The sequence below is a fragment of the Cercospora beticola genome, chromosome 1, assembly GCF_033473495.1.
Source record: "Cercospora beticola chromosome 1, complete sequence".
NCBI lineage: Eukaryota > Fungi > Ascomycota > Dothideomycetes > Mycosphaerellales > Mycosphaerellaceae > Cercospora > Cercospora beticola.
In genome coordinates this window covers 3,105,530-3,119,422 of record NC_088935.1, presented here as the reverse complement: position 1 = coordinate 3,119,422, position 13,893 = coordinate 3,105,530, and the positions used below count along the sequence as shown (strand labels likewise).

At 55.8% G+C, this 13,893-nt stretch overlaps 5 protein-coding genes across 5 annotated transcripts; 2 read left to right on the top strand and 3 right to left on the bottom strand.

Moving 5' to 3' along the window:
- Positions 1-2: 2 nt before the first annotated feature.
- RHO25_001243 (uncharacterized protein) lies at positions 3-2,942 on the bottom strand (the record flags this gene model as incomplete). Its single annotated transcript, XM_023593855.2, has 1 exon — positions 3-2,942. The coding sequence occupies one exon, from the start codon at positions 2,940-2,942 to the stop codon at positions 3-5; it is 2,940 nt and encodes a 979-aa protein (XP_023459629.1).
- A 468-nt stretch (positions 2,943-3,410) lies between these two features.
- Positions 3,411-4,621, top strand: RHO25_001242 (uncharacterized protein; the record flags this gene model as incomplete). The annotated part of the gene is made up of 2 exons (XM_065602093.1): positions 3,411-3,547; positions 3,598-4,621. 2 exons carry the CDS (start codon positions 3,411-3,413, stop codon positions 4,619-4,621), a joined length of 1,161 nt encoding a protein of 386 aa, XP_065458165.1.
- Positions 4,622-4,903: 282 nt separating this feature from the next.
- On the bottom strand, positions 4,904-5,325 carry RHO25_001241 (uncharacterized protein; the record flags this gene model as incomplete). The annotated part of the gene is made up of 2 exons (XM_023593853.2): positions 4,904-4,988; positions 5,042-5,325. 2 exons carry the CDS (start codon positions 5,323-5,325, stop codon positions 4,904-4,906), a joined length of 369 nt encoding a protein of 122 aa, XP_023459627.1.
- Positions 5,326-5,954: 629 nt separating this feature from the next.
- RHO25_001240 (uncharacterized protein) lies at positions 5,955-8,307 on the top strand (the record flags this gene model as incomplete). Its single annotated transcript, XM_065602092.1, has 5 exons — positions 5,955-6,089; positions 6,145-6,261; positions 6,364-7,223; positions 7,271-7,349; positions 7,399-8,307. The coding sequence occupies 5 exons, from the start codon at positions 5,955-5,957 to the stop codon at positions 8,305-8,307; spliced, it is 2,100 nt and encodes a 699-aa protein (XP_065458164.1).
- A 1,026-nt stretch (positions 8,308-9,333) lies between these two features.
- Positions 9,334-13,593, bottom strand: RHO25_001239 (uncharacterized protein; the record flags this gene model as incomplete). Its single annotated transcript, XM_023593851.2, has 3 exons — positions 9,334-9,373; positions 9,431-13,400; positions 13,476-13,593. 3 exons carry the CDS (start codon positions 13,591-13,593, stop codon positions 9,334-9,336), a joined length of 4,128 nt encoding a protein of 1,375 aa, XP_023459633.1.
- Positions 13,594-13,893: the final 300 nt, after the last annotated feature.

Here is a 13,893-nt window from a genome sequence, read left to right as displayed (position 1 = left end):
TTCTATTCTGCTAGCACCATCCGCAGCATGGATAAAAATTGCGGCATCATCTTGTGTAGCTCAGTAACCTCAGGCTTCAGCGGTTCACCAGCCGTGCGTTTGAGAACGTCCTGGCGCCGCCGCCTTCGTTTGCGTTCCGCCTCTATAGGATCATCTTCATCTTGCTCATCAGAATCCGAGTAGTCTTCGTCCTCATCCGCAAGGTCCATATCTGCCAAGTCTTGAGCATTTAGGCCAAAATCACTGGGTTTGAAAGTCGAACCCAGACCTCCCAGTGGATCCTCCTGCGCCGCACCTCCTGACGCCATCTTCTGCCGTGTCTTGTCGGAGTGCCATCGTTTCCGCGCAGTTTGCCACTTGATTAGGCTGTTGATCTCTCGGAGAGCAACATCTTTATCAATTTGCTTCATCTCCAAGGCACCAGCAAACAGGGCATTCATATCCAACTTGCCACCTTTGGGCCCATTGCGCAAGAAGTCAAGTATCTCTTCGATCCACGTCATGAGTTTGTCAAAAAGTCCGTTGTCGTGAAGATGGACCTCGTGGATGAATTTGTACAAGTCGTCCTCGTGTCTTTCGCACAAGTCGATGAAGCTCTGGACGGTCTGGTTGGGATCTGCGCTGACATCCTGCCGTTGCGCTTTCTCAATAGTCTGGATGGCATCATCTGCGAAGCGTGCGAAATCAGTGACGCTGTTGTAGACATTCGCACTCTTGTAAACCCGCACAAGGGGCTCGTAGAAGATCGTGAAGAGGTCGCGGAATAAGCGCAGAGTGTTCGGCTCCTCGACCATTTCGAGCATCATTTTCTTGTCACGCTGTCGGGTGTACAACTTGAGCAATTGCTTGAGGCGCGCAAACAGTTCTGCTCCTTGGCGCATTTCTTCGTCGACGTTCTCCACGGCATTGTCCCAAGCCACGTAGGCGTTGAACACTCGACCAATTTGCTCGGAGGATAATACCGGCTCAGTCTCCTCACTCTGTAGCACCTTGACCAAGAGATCGACTTGCTCATCCTTCGCTTCTTGCCGGATATTTGACTTCACTTCCTCGTAGGTCTCGGTGTAATTTCTGATCTTCTCGGTCAATGCAGGTTCATCGATCTTAGCAGTGAGCGTGTCGATCGAGCGCTGCAAACTGCGGATGCCGTCGCCTACAGCCAGACCAAATATACGTTGCAGTAGAGACTTCGCTCCGAGTGGTTGCGCCATGAAAATGTCAAGTACATTCACCATCACTGCTGCAGGGTTTGTGAAGCGTATCACCTGTTTAAGCGCGCCATATGGAACCAGGCTGTGGATCCGTTTAGCTTGCGCAAACAGCTCTGGCGAGTTGTCTTCGGCCAGGAACATGTGATACAAGGTAGCCGCAACCTCGATGCGAAGCCACTCGGCAAACTTCTTGTACTCAGAATCCAGGTCGGCAATCTTTTCCTTGATCTTGATCTCGCTGAAAAGATCGCGAAGACCATTCTTCTCCACAACACTGCGGCGGAACTTTTCCATATGGATATCCAGCTCTCGTGCACGATCTCTGGCCACCTCGAAAAACTGCCGTTGCTCCTCTAGACGTCGCTCGTCCATGACAATGCGTCGTTGGATGTCCTTCATTTCCTCCTGATTCGGTATGAGTGGATTCTCTGTTAGAAAATCGTACATAGCACGCGAGTTTGCAATGGCTTCGTTGGAGAGGAAATTTCGGAGAAACGCCCGCAGGGACACGCGCTGGTTCTCGCGATGCAATACTGTATCACTCACTGTTTCCTTCGGTATGGAACCTGCGGAATTTGTTGGACCATCGATCGACGGCCGTGGGGATGGCGCCAATGAGGTGCGCGATCCGTTACGACTGTGACGATTGCTATTGCTGCCAGTCCAAGATGACAAATAGCCACGCAGTCCACCGCCAGACTCGGGCGGAGCTTCCGGCGCCAACGTGGAAGGTGCGGAGGTATCCTGAGTGGAGAACGATGAGATACTGTCGCTGTCGTCATCGTCGCGTCCACTGTATATCGATTGAGCCTTGTTCTTGCGAGGCAGAGGAGGCAAAACCTTGCCAGGCAGCTCTAGCCGTAGCTTTTTGTGCATCTTTGCAAAGTCGCCATAGCGTCTGGCAACGTATCGCTCCTTTTCATCCTTGTGCTTAACCCGGAGTATGAACTCTGCATGCTTATGCTGGCGGACATGTCTCTTCACGCTGACGATACGCACACCCGCAACATTGACGTCCCAGCCGTTGATTTCGTGGCCCTCGGGCACGTTTACCACGAGTCCCTGCTCGTTGGCCCCACGATCCACCACCTCCATCTCTGCGAAGCGAATTCGTTCTTCATATCCTGAAGCTGTGGGGATACCCGAGACCATCATCAATTCCACCAGCTTGGTCGCTTTGAGGGCCAGCTTTGCACGCTTGGTCTGTTCAAGTCGGTCGGCGGCCGAGGAGATATGTTTGTTAGCGAAGCTCTCCAAGAATGTCTGCAGCTTGTCCTGCCAAAACTCCTTCTCTTTCGCCTTGTCGAGGAAGGGAAAATTCCGCACGTGGTGCACAAAGATGTAGCGTAGTAAAGGTAGCTCGGAGTCCTCAGGCGCAACCTCGCCAACATCTGATCGAAATGGCGCTCCAAAGCGCTGCAGCGCCGTCGGGTGTGACAGCTCGCTGATCTCCCATTGTGTTTGGTAGGATATGAGTTCTCGTTTCAGGTAGTGCTCCTGCTTGCCGGTGAGTATGGAGCCTGGCGGCGGCACCGACGCCATTGACGCCGTGGTCATGATGGAGGGCTCATTGCGGCGCAACTGCTGACGCTGGTGCTGCAGCTCGGCCTGCTCTGCCTGCTCTTCCACTGTCTCGGGCGCGTCGACAAAATACTGGCTCTCGATGGTATCGCTCCGCTGTGGAGGTCGCGGCGGCGGCGAGGAAGGCGTCACCTCAATCTGCACGGTCATGACTGCGCGCGGGACGTGCAAGAAGTCGCGCGCTCACTTCGCTGCGGGCAGGTCGCTGCCGTCGAGACTGCGGGGCGGGGCAGCGATAGCAATGAGTCTTGCGGGAGCAGTCGTCGGTGGGTACGCGTCACCAGGCACCGGGGGCGGGCTCGAGTCGAGTAATGTACGTGAACGAACGAACGGCGGCGCAGCAGAAACCTACATGTCACCAGCACCAGCAGCACGCGGCGGCCGCAATCGCGTGCGAAGAAATAGAGCCAACTTCGCCGTGATGACGCTCCCGCGGATCTGTTGCTGGCATGACCATGCCGACTGCACGCCCACGTAATTCGCGCCGTCCAAACGACAGGCGCGCCGCTTGGCTCGCGCTGGCTCGTCTCGGCGCCGTAGCGTGAGGCTTGAGCAGGATTCCCCGACGCCAGCTGCCACCATGCCCATGTCGACGACTGCAACGGCGTGCAAATTGGCATGTTGCTGCGATGCCTGTGTCACCCACGACCACGCTGCGCCGGCGTGCGCCACACACATCTGCACCGCTTCGCCACGATTGCGCCGGCACGCGAGCGGGTCCAGGTGCGCGTCGCCAATGGCAGCCTCGACGTGGAGTAAGAGCTGCGCTACCCATACGAGACGAAAGTTGATGATGTTTCCGCAGCATCCACTACCCGGAATCTTCACATTCACCGAGCCTGGGCCAGACCTCACGGGCGGCACTTCTCTTCCTGCCACGAGGCCCATTACTGCACGACCCGCAACATGACGCCCTCAATATCACGACCCTACGGAGTACGCTGGCCTGTCCCGTGATCCAGGTTCACTACAGATATGGCGAAGAACACAAGTTCCCAGACCCAGTGTTCGACTTGGCTGCGGCTTACGATTGGGTTGTTGCAAACATGCTTGCCAGCAGCACGTCCAGTCGAGAGCCTGCTGCCAAGATTGCAGTATGTGGCGAGCTGCTAGGGGGCACGCTGGCATCCGCGTTAGCGCTCACAGAATGCCGTCCAAAGGAACCGGCAGCGGTGGTGGCAGCGGCAATCAACAACCCAGTGTTGAACTGGGTCGACTTCGGAACAACGTCTGAAGGTATCGAAGTGCCTCGAAGGGAAACCGTGGCACGACTATCGATGCACGAAATATGCGAGGCAAGAAGGCTGCTCTTCCGCAATGCAGCAGATTACTTCGACCCATTCGCGTCTCCGATTCTCTTTTTCCGCGCGGCAGGTTCGAGAGTGCCGCCGCCAGCACCTGATGCAATGCAGAGAATGAGCGAGATGGATGAATTGATCCAGGCCGAACAGGATCAGCTTCTTCCACAGGGGCTTAGCTCTGAAGTTCCGCCAGCTGTTGACAGCGCGTCATTGCGCAAGTCCTCTCGGCGGTTTCCGAGCAAATCGCTTGCTCTCAGACTTCCACGATTTAGGCTGTGCACAGGCGTGGAGTCGCAACTTACTGAACAGGCGACTGAATTTCGACGTCTGCTTCTGAAATCTTTCGAGAGGCAGAGCAGAGTGAAGTCACCTCGATCGCGGGACATGGAGCGGATGCAGTTGCCGTCCCCTGAACATATGGTCCTCCAGGATGAAGTCAAGGGCCTTGGTGTATGGGATGACTCTGCAGATGCAAGGCGGCGCATGCAAGATACAGCATATTGGCTCGCGGAGGCTTTGAGGGATTGATTGCGAGAAGCACACCTCACGACTCTACAACAACACGCAGTCGACTGAGAGTCATCTGTTGGATCAGCGAAAAACCGTGCACCCATTTACCTCACCGTAGCTCGTGTTAGGTGCATACCAAAATCAGCGTAATGAGGCTTGAGTACGTAGTCTCGGTGTGCATCACCTGCTGCCTGTCGATGCGCTCGACTCAATATGTACACCATGTGCGCACTCGTGGCAGCGTTCTCTATCGACTGGGCTCGCCCCAGGCGCCCCTAGGGTCCCCAACACGTATCCCATTCATGATCGCTTCTTGTCTGGGTCCTCCAAAATGCCTTCCGCCTCCAAACGTCTTCGTGCCTCTTCAAGTGCCCATGTTTGTATGCTATCAAATATCAGCCGGAGCACTCAGACGGCGCTCGCAGCATCTTGACTCACCTGGTGTCGGGCTTGTAGCAGTAGCCAATGACGCCGAATGCCATGGTGCCAAAGAATCCGTAAAACCACACGTTCTCCCAGCCTTCGTTCTCGTACTTCTCTCCAGGCTTCACTCCAAATAGCCAGCCGCCCGGGGGATCATAGTGGTCTTCGTGTGCGTGGTCGCCGGCGCTGCGGACGGCGGTAGAGGAGAGGGGTCGTGTATGCGCGCGAGCGGCGAGATTCGGGATGATCTGGAGATGTGTGCGCGGCGTCGTGAGCATGCGCGAGCGGAGTAGAGACATGACGGCGGCGAGCCCGGTGTGTAGTGATCCGAGACGGGCGGGCGTGGTGGTGAGTATTCGACGTCGCCGCTGCGTGAGGTCGAGACTGGACGCCAAACTTCGGGAAGAGCCGCTCGGCGTGCCGTCACGTTGCTTTCGTGTCCGCCTCGCAATTAATTCTGTCTCTTCATAACCCATCGAGGTCCCGCTCCGCTCCATCTTCCCAGGCCTCTCATCTCTTCACCACAGCAGCAACTCGCCGCGCACAGCAAACCTGAGCATCGACGGTGTAGTTCTGAAATGGCGCCTGCACTGCACGCTGCCTGCTCGTGACCCCCCTCACTCTCTTTTGCTTTGCCTTCGTCCACGCCCGTCTGGGCTGCTGTAGACACGAAGCCTGCGGACTGCAGCGTGACTTTTCTGTCACTTCCGTGCAATCGTGAACTCGTGCCTGGCCGCAGGACACACAGATCGCAAAGCGTGTGCGCACGCCTCGACATCTATTGCGCGCAGCGCCAGGAAACCGCGCCGGGAGGGATCACGACTGCCAACAGGACAGACCGTGCTCGGATCTCCTAGGTTGCACGTGTACGGCTGGGACTTTCCTTCTCCATGTTCTACTAATTCATAGCTGTTGGCTGCAACCTCTCATGACGGCGACGACCTCGCGGGCGCCCAGCGCGCGACCCGCCAGCGCCGCGCGCAACATCCAGAAGCGGCGCGACAAGCCGTACAAGACGGAGCAGAGTCGCGTCGTCGCACGAAAACGAAAATTGGACCTACACGTTTGTGGCCACGACTTCTCCCAAGCCATCCGGATACTGACAGTGACCGTACCAGACGACATACACCAATCCGCCAGACGGCTTCCAGTTCTTGCCCGTGGGCACGCCCGACCTGGCAGATCGCTGCAAAGAACTATCAAGACAAAGAGGACTGCCTGTGAACGTTGTCAATGTAAGTTGCGCGCGAGGAATCCGCGCAATTCTCTGGATTCGCCGGAGCCAAGACATGGTGCGCTCTCATCCATAAACCGCAGCTACTGACACTTTTGCTTAGGCCAAGCCAGTGAGCAAGCACGCAGTTGATCCGGAGAAAGTCTCCCACCACATTCATCGCATTGGGTACCATTTCCGCTCTGACGTTGTAGATGATGCCTGCCAGGAACTTGGCTACGTCCATGTGCATGACAATTTCATTAAGGAAGCAGATCTGGCCGCGCAGAATGAGAACACCCGTATGGCGCGGGCCCTCGCCCGCTTTGGATTGTCTTGGGATATCCCCACAACCGGGCAGGAGACGAACGAAAAGGTGCGAGCAGCCATCAAGGAGTTGTTCCCGCGGATTCCCGAGGAAGATCTGAAGGCCATTCTCGACCATGCCTGGGAAGAGGGGAGCCACCGTGTGGGAACAAACTCAACCATTGAGCTGCCGCGCCGTGTTCAACTCGCAACCATTGCCCGTATCCGTCATACGTATACTGACTATGATCGCCTCTTGCGTGCATTTGAGTGGAAAGAAGCTCGTGCGCTAGTTGAGCCTACGTGCCTGAAAAAGCTCATCGAATGGCGTGGTGAGAACGAAGACGAAGATGACAACGAATTGGAAGAGATCGTGCGCGAGACCATTGTCATCGACGATGACGATAATGACAACAGCCGGCTGCGACGCGGTAGTGAAGCTGACGACGAGGATTCAGCCGCCGATCAAGGCTATGCCAGCGATACCAGCCTCGAAATCAGCCACAAACCTGCGGCAATTGAGGATTTGGGCGCAGAGAGCTATGACGAGCGTTCGAGAAGATTTCTCGCTCGACACCAACCGCCTGCACGCAACATGCAACAGCGCTTTATGGATGTTCGCCAGAAGATCGGCCTTGCTAGACAGCAGCTGCGTGATGCACATGTGATCGATCAGCCGTAAGCACATCCGGGAACGGCTGGTGCATGAAGCTAACGGTATACAGAACTGTGGTGCGAGTACATGTGCCACAGAGCCCTCACGACGATGGAACCATCATGATCGATGGCCGGATGTATCGCAGAGTTCGTTTCCGGGCATGAAAGACATGAGTATGTGTTAACAAAGCTGTAGGCCCCGGTACCCGTGGACCCATCGAGATCACCGGCATATTACGCACCTGGCCCTCCACCTCCACAAGGTCATGTTGTCGGACAACCGCTCGCGTCGCCATATGCCATGCCAGCGTCTCCACATCGTACTGACTCTTCATTTGGTCGCGGCCCGCAGGACCAGCCCATCGCTTCCATAGAGACACAGGACAATCTGCGACGGAAGGCCATATCTTCAGCCACTGCAGGCCACACACGAGCGCCATCCAACGGCCACCGATCCCACCCAGTGTCTCCGGTCCGAGACTCCACTGGGAAACGCCGGCGACTGGACAGCCATGGCCAAAATGGGTCCTCAAACGATCCTGCGCAATACTACAGATCTCCTCTTCATACTCCTTCCCGCCCACCTGGAGCAGATTCCAAAGAGACCATGCATACGCAGCCGCAAGCCGACCATCGTGGGAGCCCGTTCGCTGATCGTCCCAATGTGCCCGAGACACAGCCACGTCAGGCAGTCACCTTTGTACATGGCGCGCCCGCGCATTTGCCTACGTATGGGTTGCCACAAGGGACAGTGCAGAAGGATCCCAGAGTCCACCAGAGCGGGACGGTCATGGAGAGCCGTGCTGCGCCCAAGTACGGTTTCGTGGACGCCCAGGTCGCTCCAATCCAGTACGTGCCAATATCTCGACAATACATCCCCAGGCCACAAGCAGAGCGACACGTTGCATATGGGCCTGGCAATAATGGTCGCTCCGTGCCACAGGTGATGTATGTCAACCAGGCCCAGCCAGGATATGCATACCAAGCACAACCAGTTCATGGAGCTCCAGCGCCGGTGCAGCCAGCGCCAGTGACGATTCCCGCTCCATACCCCGCGGGTACACCTCAGTATGCACCACAGCCTCGGTATTACTATCCAGGATGAGCATTCGTTGTGTTGTACAACAATTTTGAACTTGTCAGTGCGCTCGCTCTGCATCTCTCACACAGCAGTGACCGATATGTGTCATACAACGCGGCATCACTTTGCCTGCCCATAAGCCCCAGCTGATGGGTTGCAACCTTGGCATTTCATGGCCTTGAGGTATGTTGTTCTACGCCATCGTCTCTGCAACCCCTACTGAACACTTTCAGTCATGGGCCGAGGACGTGGGAGCTGGGCCAGAAGGGAACGAGAGAAACACAGTAGAATAGTCAAGCAGAAGAGGAGGAGGGAAGAACTCTTCAAGGCATCAGAGTATAGCAAAAAGGTGTAGATACGTGAGGAAGAGATGGCAGCTTGACACAGGCGACATTGTCATCTAGCAGGAAGGCAGCTCAAACAAACACCCACCTCGGGCATTACCAAGTGCGCTCATTGAGTCTTCCATTCCACGTATGAGCGCCCAGCCTTGAACCTGCACTGAAGTCATTGTCAACAGAACGCGATGCTCAAGTGTCACAGCGACAGCGTGATCAATATGTAAAATGAAAACAAGCCATTGAACCTCGCTACAAACACAGAATCTGCATAACAGATAGCAATATCCCGTCTTCATTCCAGAGTCCCACTCGGCTGGTCGCTGATTTTCATCGAACAATCTCGTTCCGAATGGTACGTGTACAATTTGTGAAGACATTCAACTTCTTACTTTCGTCCGCCAACGTGAAGCCAGTAGGCTCACGAACATCAGATCATGCTTCTCAAGGCGCATCTCGTCAATCTCTCTGCTTCCTATTGTAGTCCCTCGTCTGTATATCTGCATGAATTCAATCAGATATCGCTGTGTTCATGGTGAACGATGGTATACGGTCAGTGGTAAGCGGCATTCGCGCTCGTTGATTCAGTCCGCAGCTCGTGGCTGCCTAAGGCGCCAATATCTTTTGCAGCCCGTTTCTCAAGTGACTCATTTGAGTCGAGGGAGTCGTCGCTGCACATGTTCGTGATGGACTCGTCAAGTCATGTGTGTGCTCACAGAGCATAAGGGTTGAGGGATCTGATCGTCAAGCATCTGGGAAAATGTTAGCGGCTGAATAACAAGTATGAGGGCATGCTGTATAGCACTCACGGTGGGCTCTTCGTCAAATCCGTCTTAAGCAGCACTGGAACTCGAGTCATCTCCTTGACGTCTTGGATGTAGTTGCCACCCTCCTCGCGAAGTGTGAAAAGTCCGAGATACTTGTCCTTGTTGGTGAGTCGAGCTTCTGGAGCTGAGCTGTTCAGCACACGAGAGTCAGACTTGGATCTCTGGGGAGCCAGACCATTTCTGGCAGGAGACGGTGGTCCACTTTGCGTCGCACGATCGCCGTTCAACGCAACACCACTGGCGGTGTTGTCAGTGGCTTCCGAAGCGTCGTCATCATCGTCGAAGAGTGCATCGACGTCGTTGGCATCAATGGATCCAGTCTGCATGTTCTTGCGCTCAGCCTCCTCAGCCTGCCTCTGCTTGGCGACAGCGTCGCGAGCAACCATGCTGTTCGTGGGACGGTGGCCCTTAGCCTGTGGACGTTCATCTTCTGGCACGAAGGCAGAAGATGGAACTCCCTTCTCCCAGTAGAGCTCTAGCAGGCGCTTGTTCTTGTCGAACTCGGCCTTCTTGAGCGGCAGCTGATCGCAGTGAACTCGCTTCTCAAAGCCGTACTCTGGAATCAAGACGTCGAAAGCTGACTCGTACACACATACAACGATACCAATGGAGATGAGGTCTCCACCCTGGTCCTCACTGAGCTTGTTCATCTTCCGGCAAGACTCGATGTGAACGCTCTGTTCCTGTGCGTTGTGGGCAGAGTCTTTCTTGGTGTTGCAAGTCTCGGCGGTCTTGTGAAGTGACTCGACGTCCTCGGTGAACTCGGTAGCGCCATTGGAGAGAACAGCCTCAAGCTGTCGGTGAACGACAATGTCTGCATATCTGCGAGATGGGTTCGTGAAGTGGGTGTACAGTGGCAGGTTGAGGGCGAAGTGGCTGAGGTTGTCCGGCGTGTCCGCACGGCCTGCCACTTCGTACTTCGCACGTGCCATGGTCTTGAAGACCAAGGTTTCAATGCCCTTCCTGATTTCAGCGTCTTCAATGCGGAACAGGCTGTTTTGGAGTGCAGAGGAGCTCGATGTGTCGATCTCGTATCCAATGTTGCTCATCCGCTCAGCCAGAGTTCGAAGCCGACGGCCGTTGGGGATCTTCTGAGTCCTCAACAAAGCACGTTCTTTCAGCGCTGCGAGGAGCTTTCCAGCGACGAATGCGTTGGTCTTGTGGCTCAACTCTTCGATCATCTCGTGCGCGGGGCTGGAATCGAAAATGTTGTGCTCGACAGGTACGTTTTCATCGTCGAGCGAGTACAACAGGCGAAGGGATGGGATATTGGCCTCGTCACTGACATATCGTCCCTTGCGAAGCTTCTGTGCGACGTTGTAGAGGGTGAGGATTTGCTTCGCACGGTCCTCATCGACAGATGCAGAGGTGTTACCGCTGATAACAGCATCCACCTCCTCGTACGAAAGCTTGCCTGAGCTTCGGATGACCGACTTGCCGATCCAAGTGTCCTCCTCGATGACACGGCCGGTTGTAGAATCCACCTTGAAGACGACGGACACGGCATATCGGTCCTCGCCAGGGAGCAGGCAAAGCACATCCTGAGAAAGCTTCGGTGGGAGCATGTTGACTGTTCTATTCATCAGGTAGACACCCGTTCCTCGCTTTTTGGCCTCGCGATCCACGAGGGAGTTGGCCTTGATGAAGTGTGCCACATCTGCAACGTGCATGCCAACTTCGACGTGACCGTCGCCCAGGTCTTTGAAGTGGATCGCATCGTCTAATTCCTTGCTGCCGTTCGGGTCGATGGTGAAGGTTTTCTCGTCTCGGAAATCGCGGCGGTCCTCTAGAGCGGGCTCGCCATCGTTGGCGACAGACCAGTCTTCGTATCCCACATTCTTAATGACGGCATCTGAAAAGTCGTCCGGTCCGAAGTTATTGTCGCGCAAGAGAGCGTCCGTTTCCACCCTAAGGTCACCGGCCGTGCCAAGCTGTTCGACAAGGGTACCGAAAGGATGCAAACTGGTGATGGGCCATCGCTTGATGCATGCAACAAAGATTTGGTCGGCGTAACTCTGATGCTTGTCGACAAAGTCCTTTGGTGCCTGCTCCGTAGGAATTGCAATGAGGGGCACACGCTTGTCCGTTGGCTTGAACCAGACGATCTTTGGGCGCTCCTGCTGGCGTTCTGGTTGACGGTGTGTGTTGCCCTCGCGAGCCTGGCGCTCAGCTTCTTGCTTCTCCTTGGTGGCTTGACTGCTGGGGCGCAACAGTCCAAGGGTGCCGGAGAACATCTGACCAGCGACTCGCTCGATGACAGCGACAATGTGTCCCGCGTACAATGGCTTCTGCTCATCATTGATCTCATCCTCCTCCACAAGGAGCAGGCTCTGACCTTCCACCTCCACATCATCGTTCTTCTTCTGTGTTGGGCGCTGCTTCAAGCTACCGCGTCGGCGCAGTCCGCCGTCTTGTGCACTTTCAGGCTGCGTCGTTGCGTCGTTGACAGCGGTGATGCTGCCGCCACGCTGGTCGGTAACATCCTTACGCTTCTTCTTTTCTTCCTTTTCGCGTTTCTGTCCCCAGACTTCATCGACGTCGAGTAGCTCTACTGCGACGTAGTCACCCTCCAACGCCCGATTGCGGTCCTTGCTTCCACAAATGAAAATGTCGGCGTCGAGATCGAGTGTTGTGACATAAGCGTCGCTGCGGTTCTTCTTGTTGACGCGGAGAGTTCCAGCAACAAGTTGGCCATCGCCAAGCAACGCTGGAAGTGTGGCCTGTGGTAGGTACGGAGTGAATAAGGTCTTGCGCTGCTGTTGCTGCTGAGGACCAAGCTGGGGTCCATTGTGCTGTCCAGTCAATTGAGCGAGACTTGGAGGCTGAATACCAGCTTGCTGATACGCCTGAAGCTGTGCAAGCTGCAGAGCGTTGAGCGGCTGTCCACCATAAATGGCAGGATTCTGTACAAGGACTTGGCCTTGTGGAAGCTGCATGAGCTGGGGCTGTGCGTTGTAGCCAAAGCCCTGCATGGAGCTGATGGATTGGTTTGCCATAGAGCCACGAGCACGGTGACCTGGCTGGAAAGGCTGGGCGCTGGCTTGCTGATTCATCTGGAAATTGCCCATGTTGTTCTGCGAAGAGTCATTGTTGGTTGGGTTCGGGTTGCGCCAGTTGCCCTCGAAGTTGCGTGAGCTAGTTCGACCGTGGCCTTGGCTACCACGGCGTCCCAGCTCAGAAGTGTTACCACCGTCGTTAGTCGCCTGTGGCGGAGGGAATTGGAAACCTTGTGGCCCTCCTCGGCTGCTTTGTGCCATGCCGCGTCCATTTCCAACGGCCATACTCTGGCTACGTCCATGCCCCCTACCGCTGAAGGAGCCTCGAAGAGAGTTCGATGCCGCGGGCTGTGTGCTTTCAGCATTCGCCGGGCTCACAGAGCGATTGGTTGCTGACGGCGAGCCGCTGGTTGTCGTACCAGTGGCGCCAGGAATGGGAAACTGAAAGCCACTAGTCTTGCGTTTCGCCTCTGCCAGCTCTGCGGCCTTTTTGGCTTCGGGTAACGCCAACGAGTGTCGACGAGCATGTCCTCCGCCTGCTGCACCTCCACCTCTTCCACGCGTAGGCGCGCTGTTTTCATTTCTGTTTTGTCCAAAATTGCCAAAATCTGCAAAGCCCGACCCAGCTGCACCAGCAGAAGGTGCAGGCGGTGGACCCATGCCCATGTTTGGCATGGCGGATTGATTCCTTCGATGTCCGCCTGGCTGTGCGATACCGCCAGTCATGGGAATGCCAAGGTGTTGCTGGCCCATCTGACCCTGCTGTGGAAACTGGAAGGCACCGGGTTGGGAGACATTGAGGTTTTGCATTTGGCCTTGCAGTTGCTGGAACTGATTAGGCAACTGCTGTTGCTGGGGAATCATGCCCATGTTGACATATTGCTGGTGCGTGGCGGCGATCTGCTGCTGTTGCTGTTGCAACATCTCAATCTGCTGGGCTAGAGCCAGCTGTTCCACTGTCATCGATGTCAGCAGAGGCGTGGTTGAGAGGGGCAGCATTGGAAAGGGGGGCGAGGATGCGGGGGACATACTCATGAGCGGCGTCATTTCTGAAGGGCTGCGGCGGTGGGCGATGTGCAGACGGCGGCCAGCTGGCCCCTGCGGGCCCTGCGATGCCGCTGATTGTTGTTGTTGGCCCTGCTGGTCCATGGCGATGCAGCGGGCGAGATCTGGCGAAGCGCCTCGAGGTATGGCGCGGCGTGGTGGGCGCCAAGGGCAATGCAGAGGCAGTCAATGCAATGCAATGCAACGGGCCTGAGTCAGGAGGTTGCTGATAGCCGTAGAGCTGCTTTTGTGACGTATGCTTCGTCGAGGCAAGGGGCCAAAATCGTTGCTGTGTGGGAGAAACAAGCTTGGTTACCGGTGCGGTATATGCAGTGCAGAGAGTGGTGCGTGCGTGGGCTAGATGGGTGCTGTGTGCGTCTGTAGTGGTGTGAGCGTCGTGGAGGA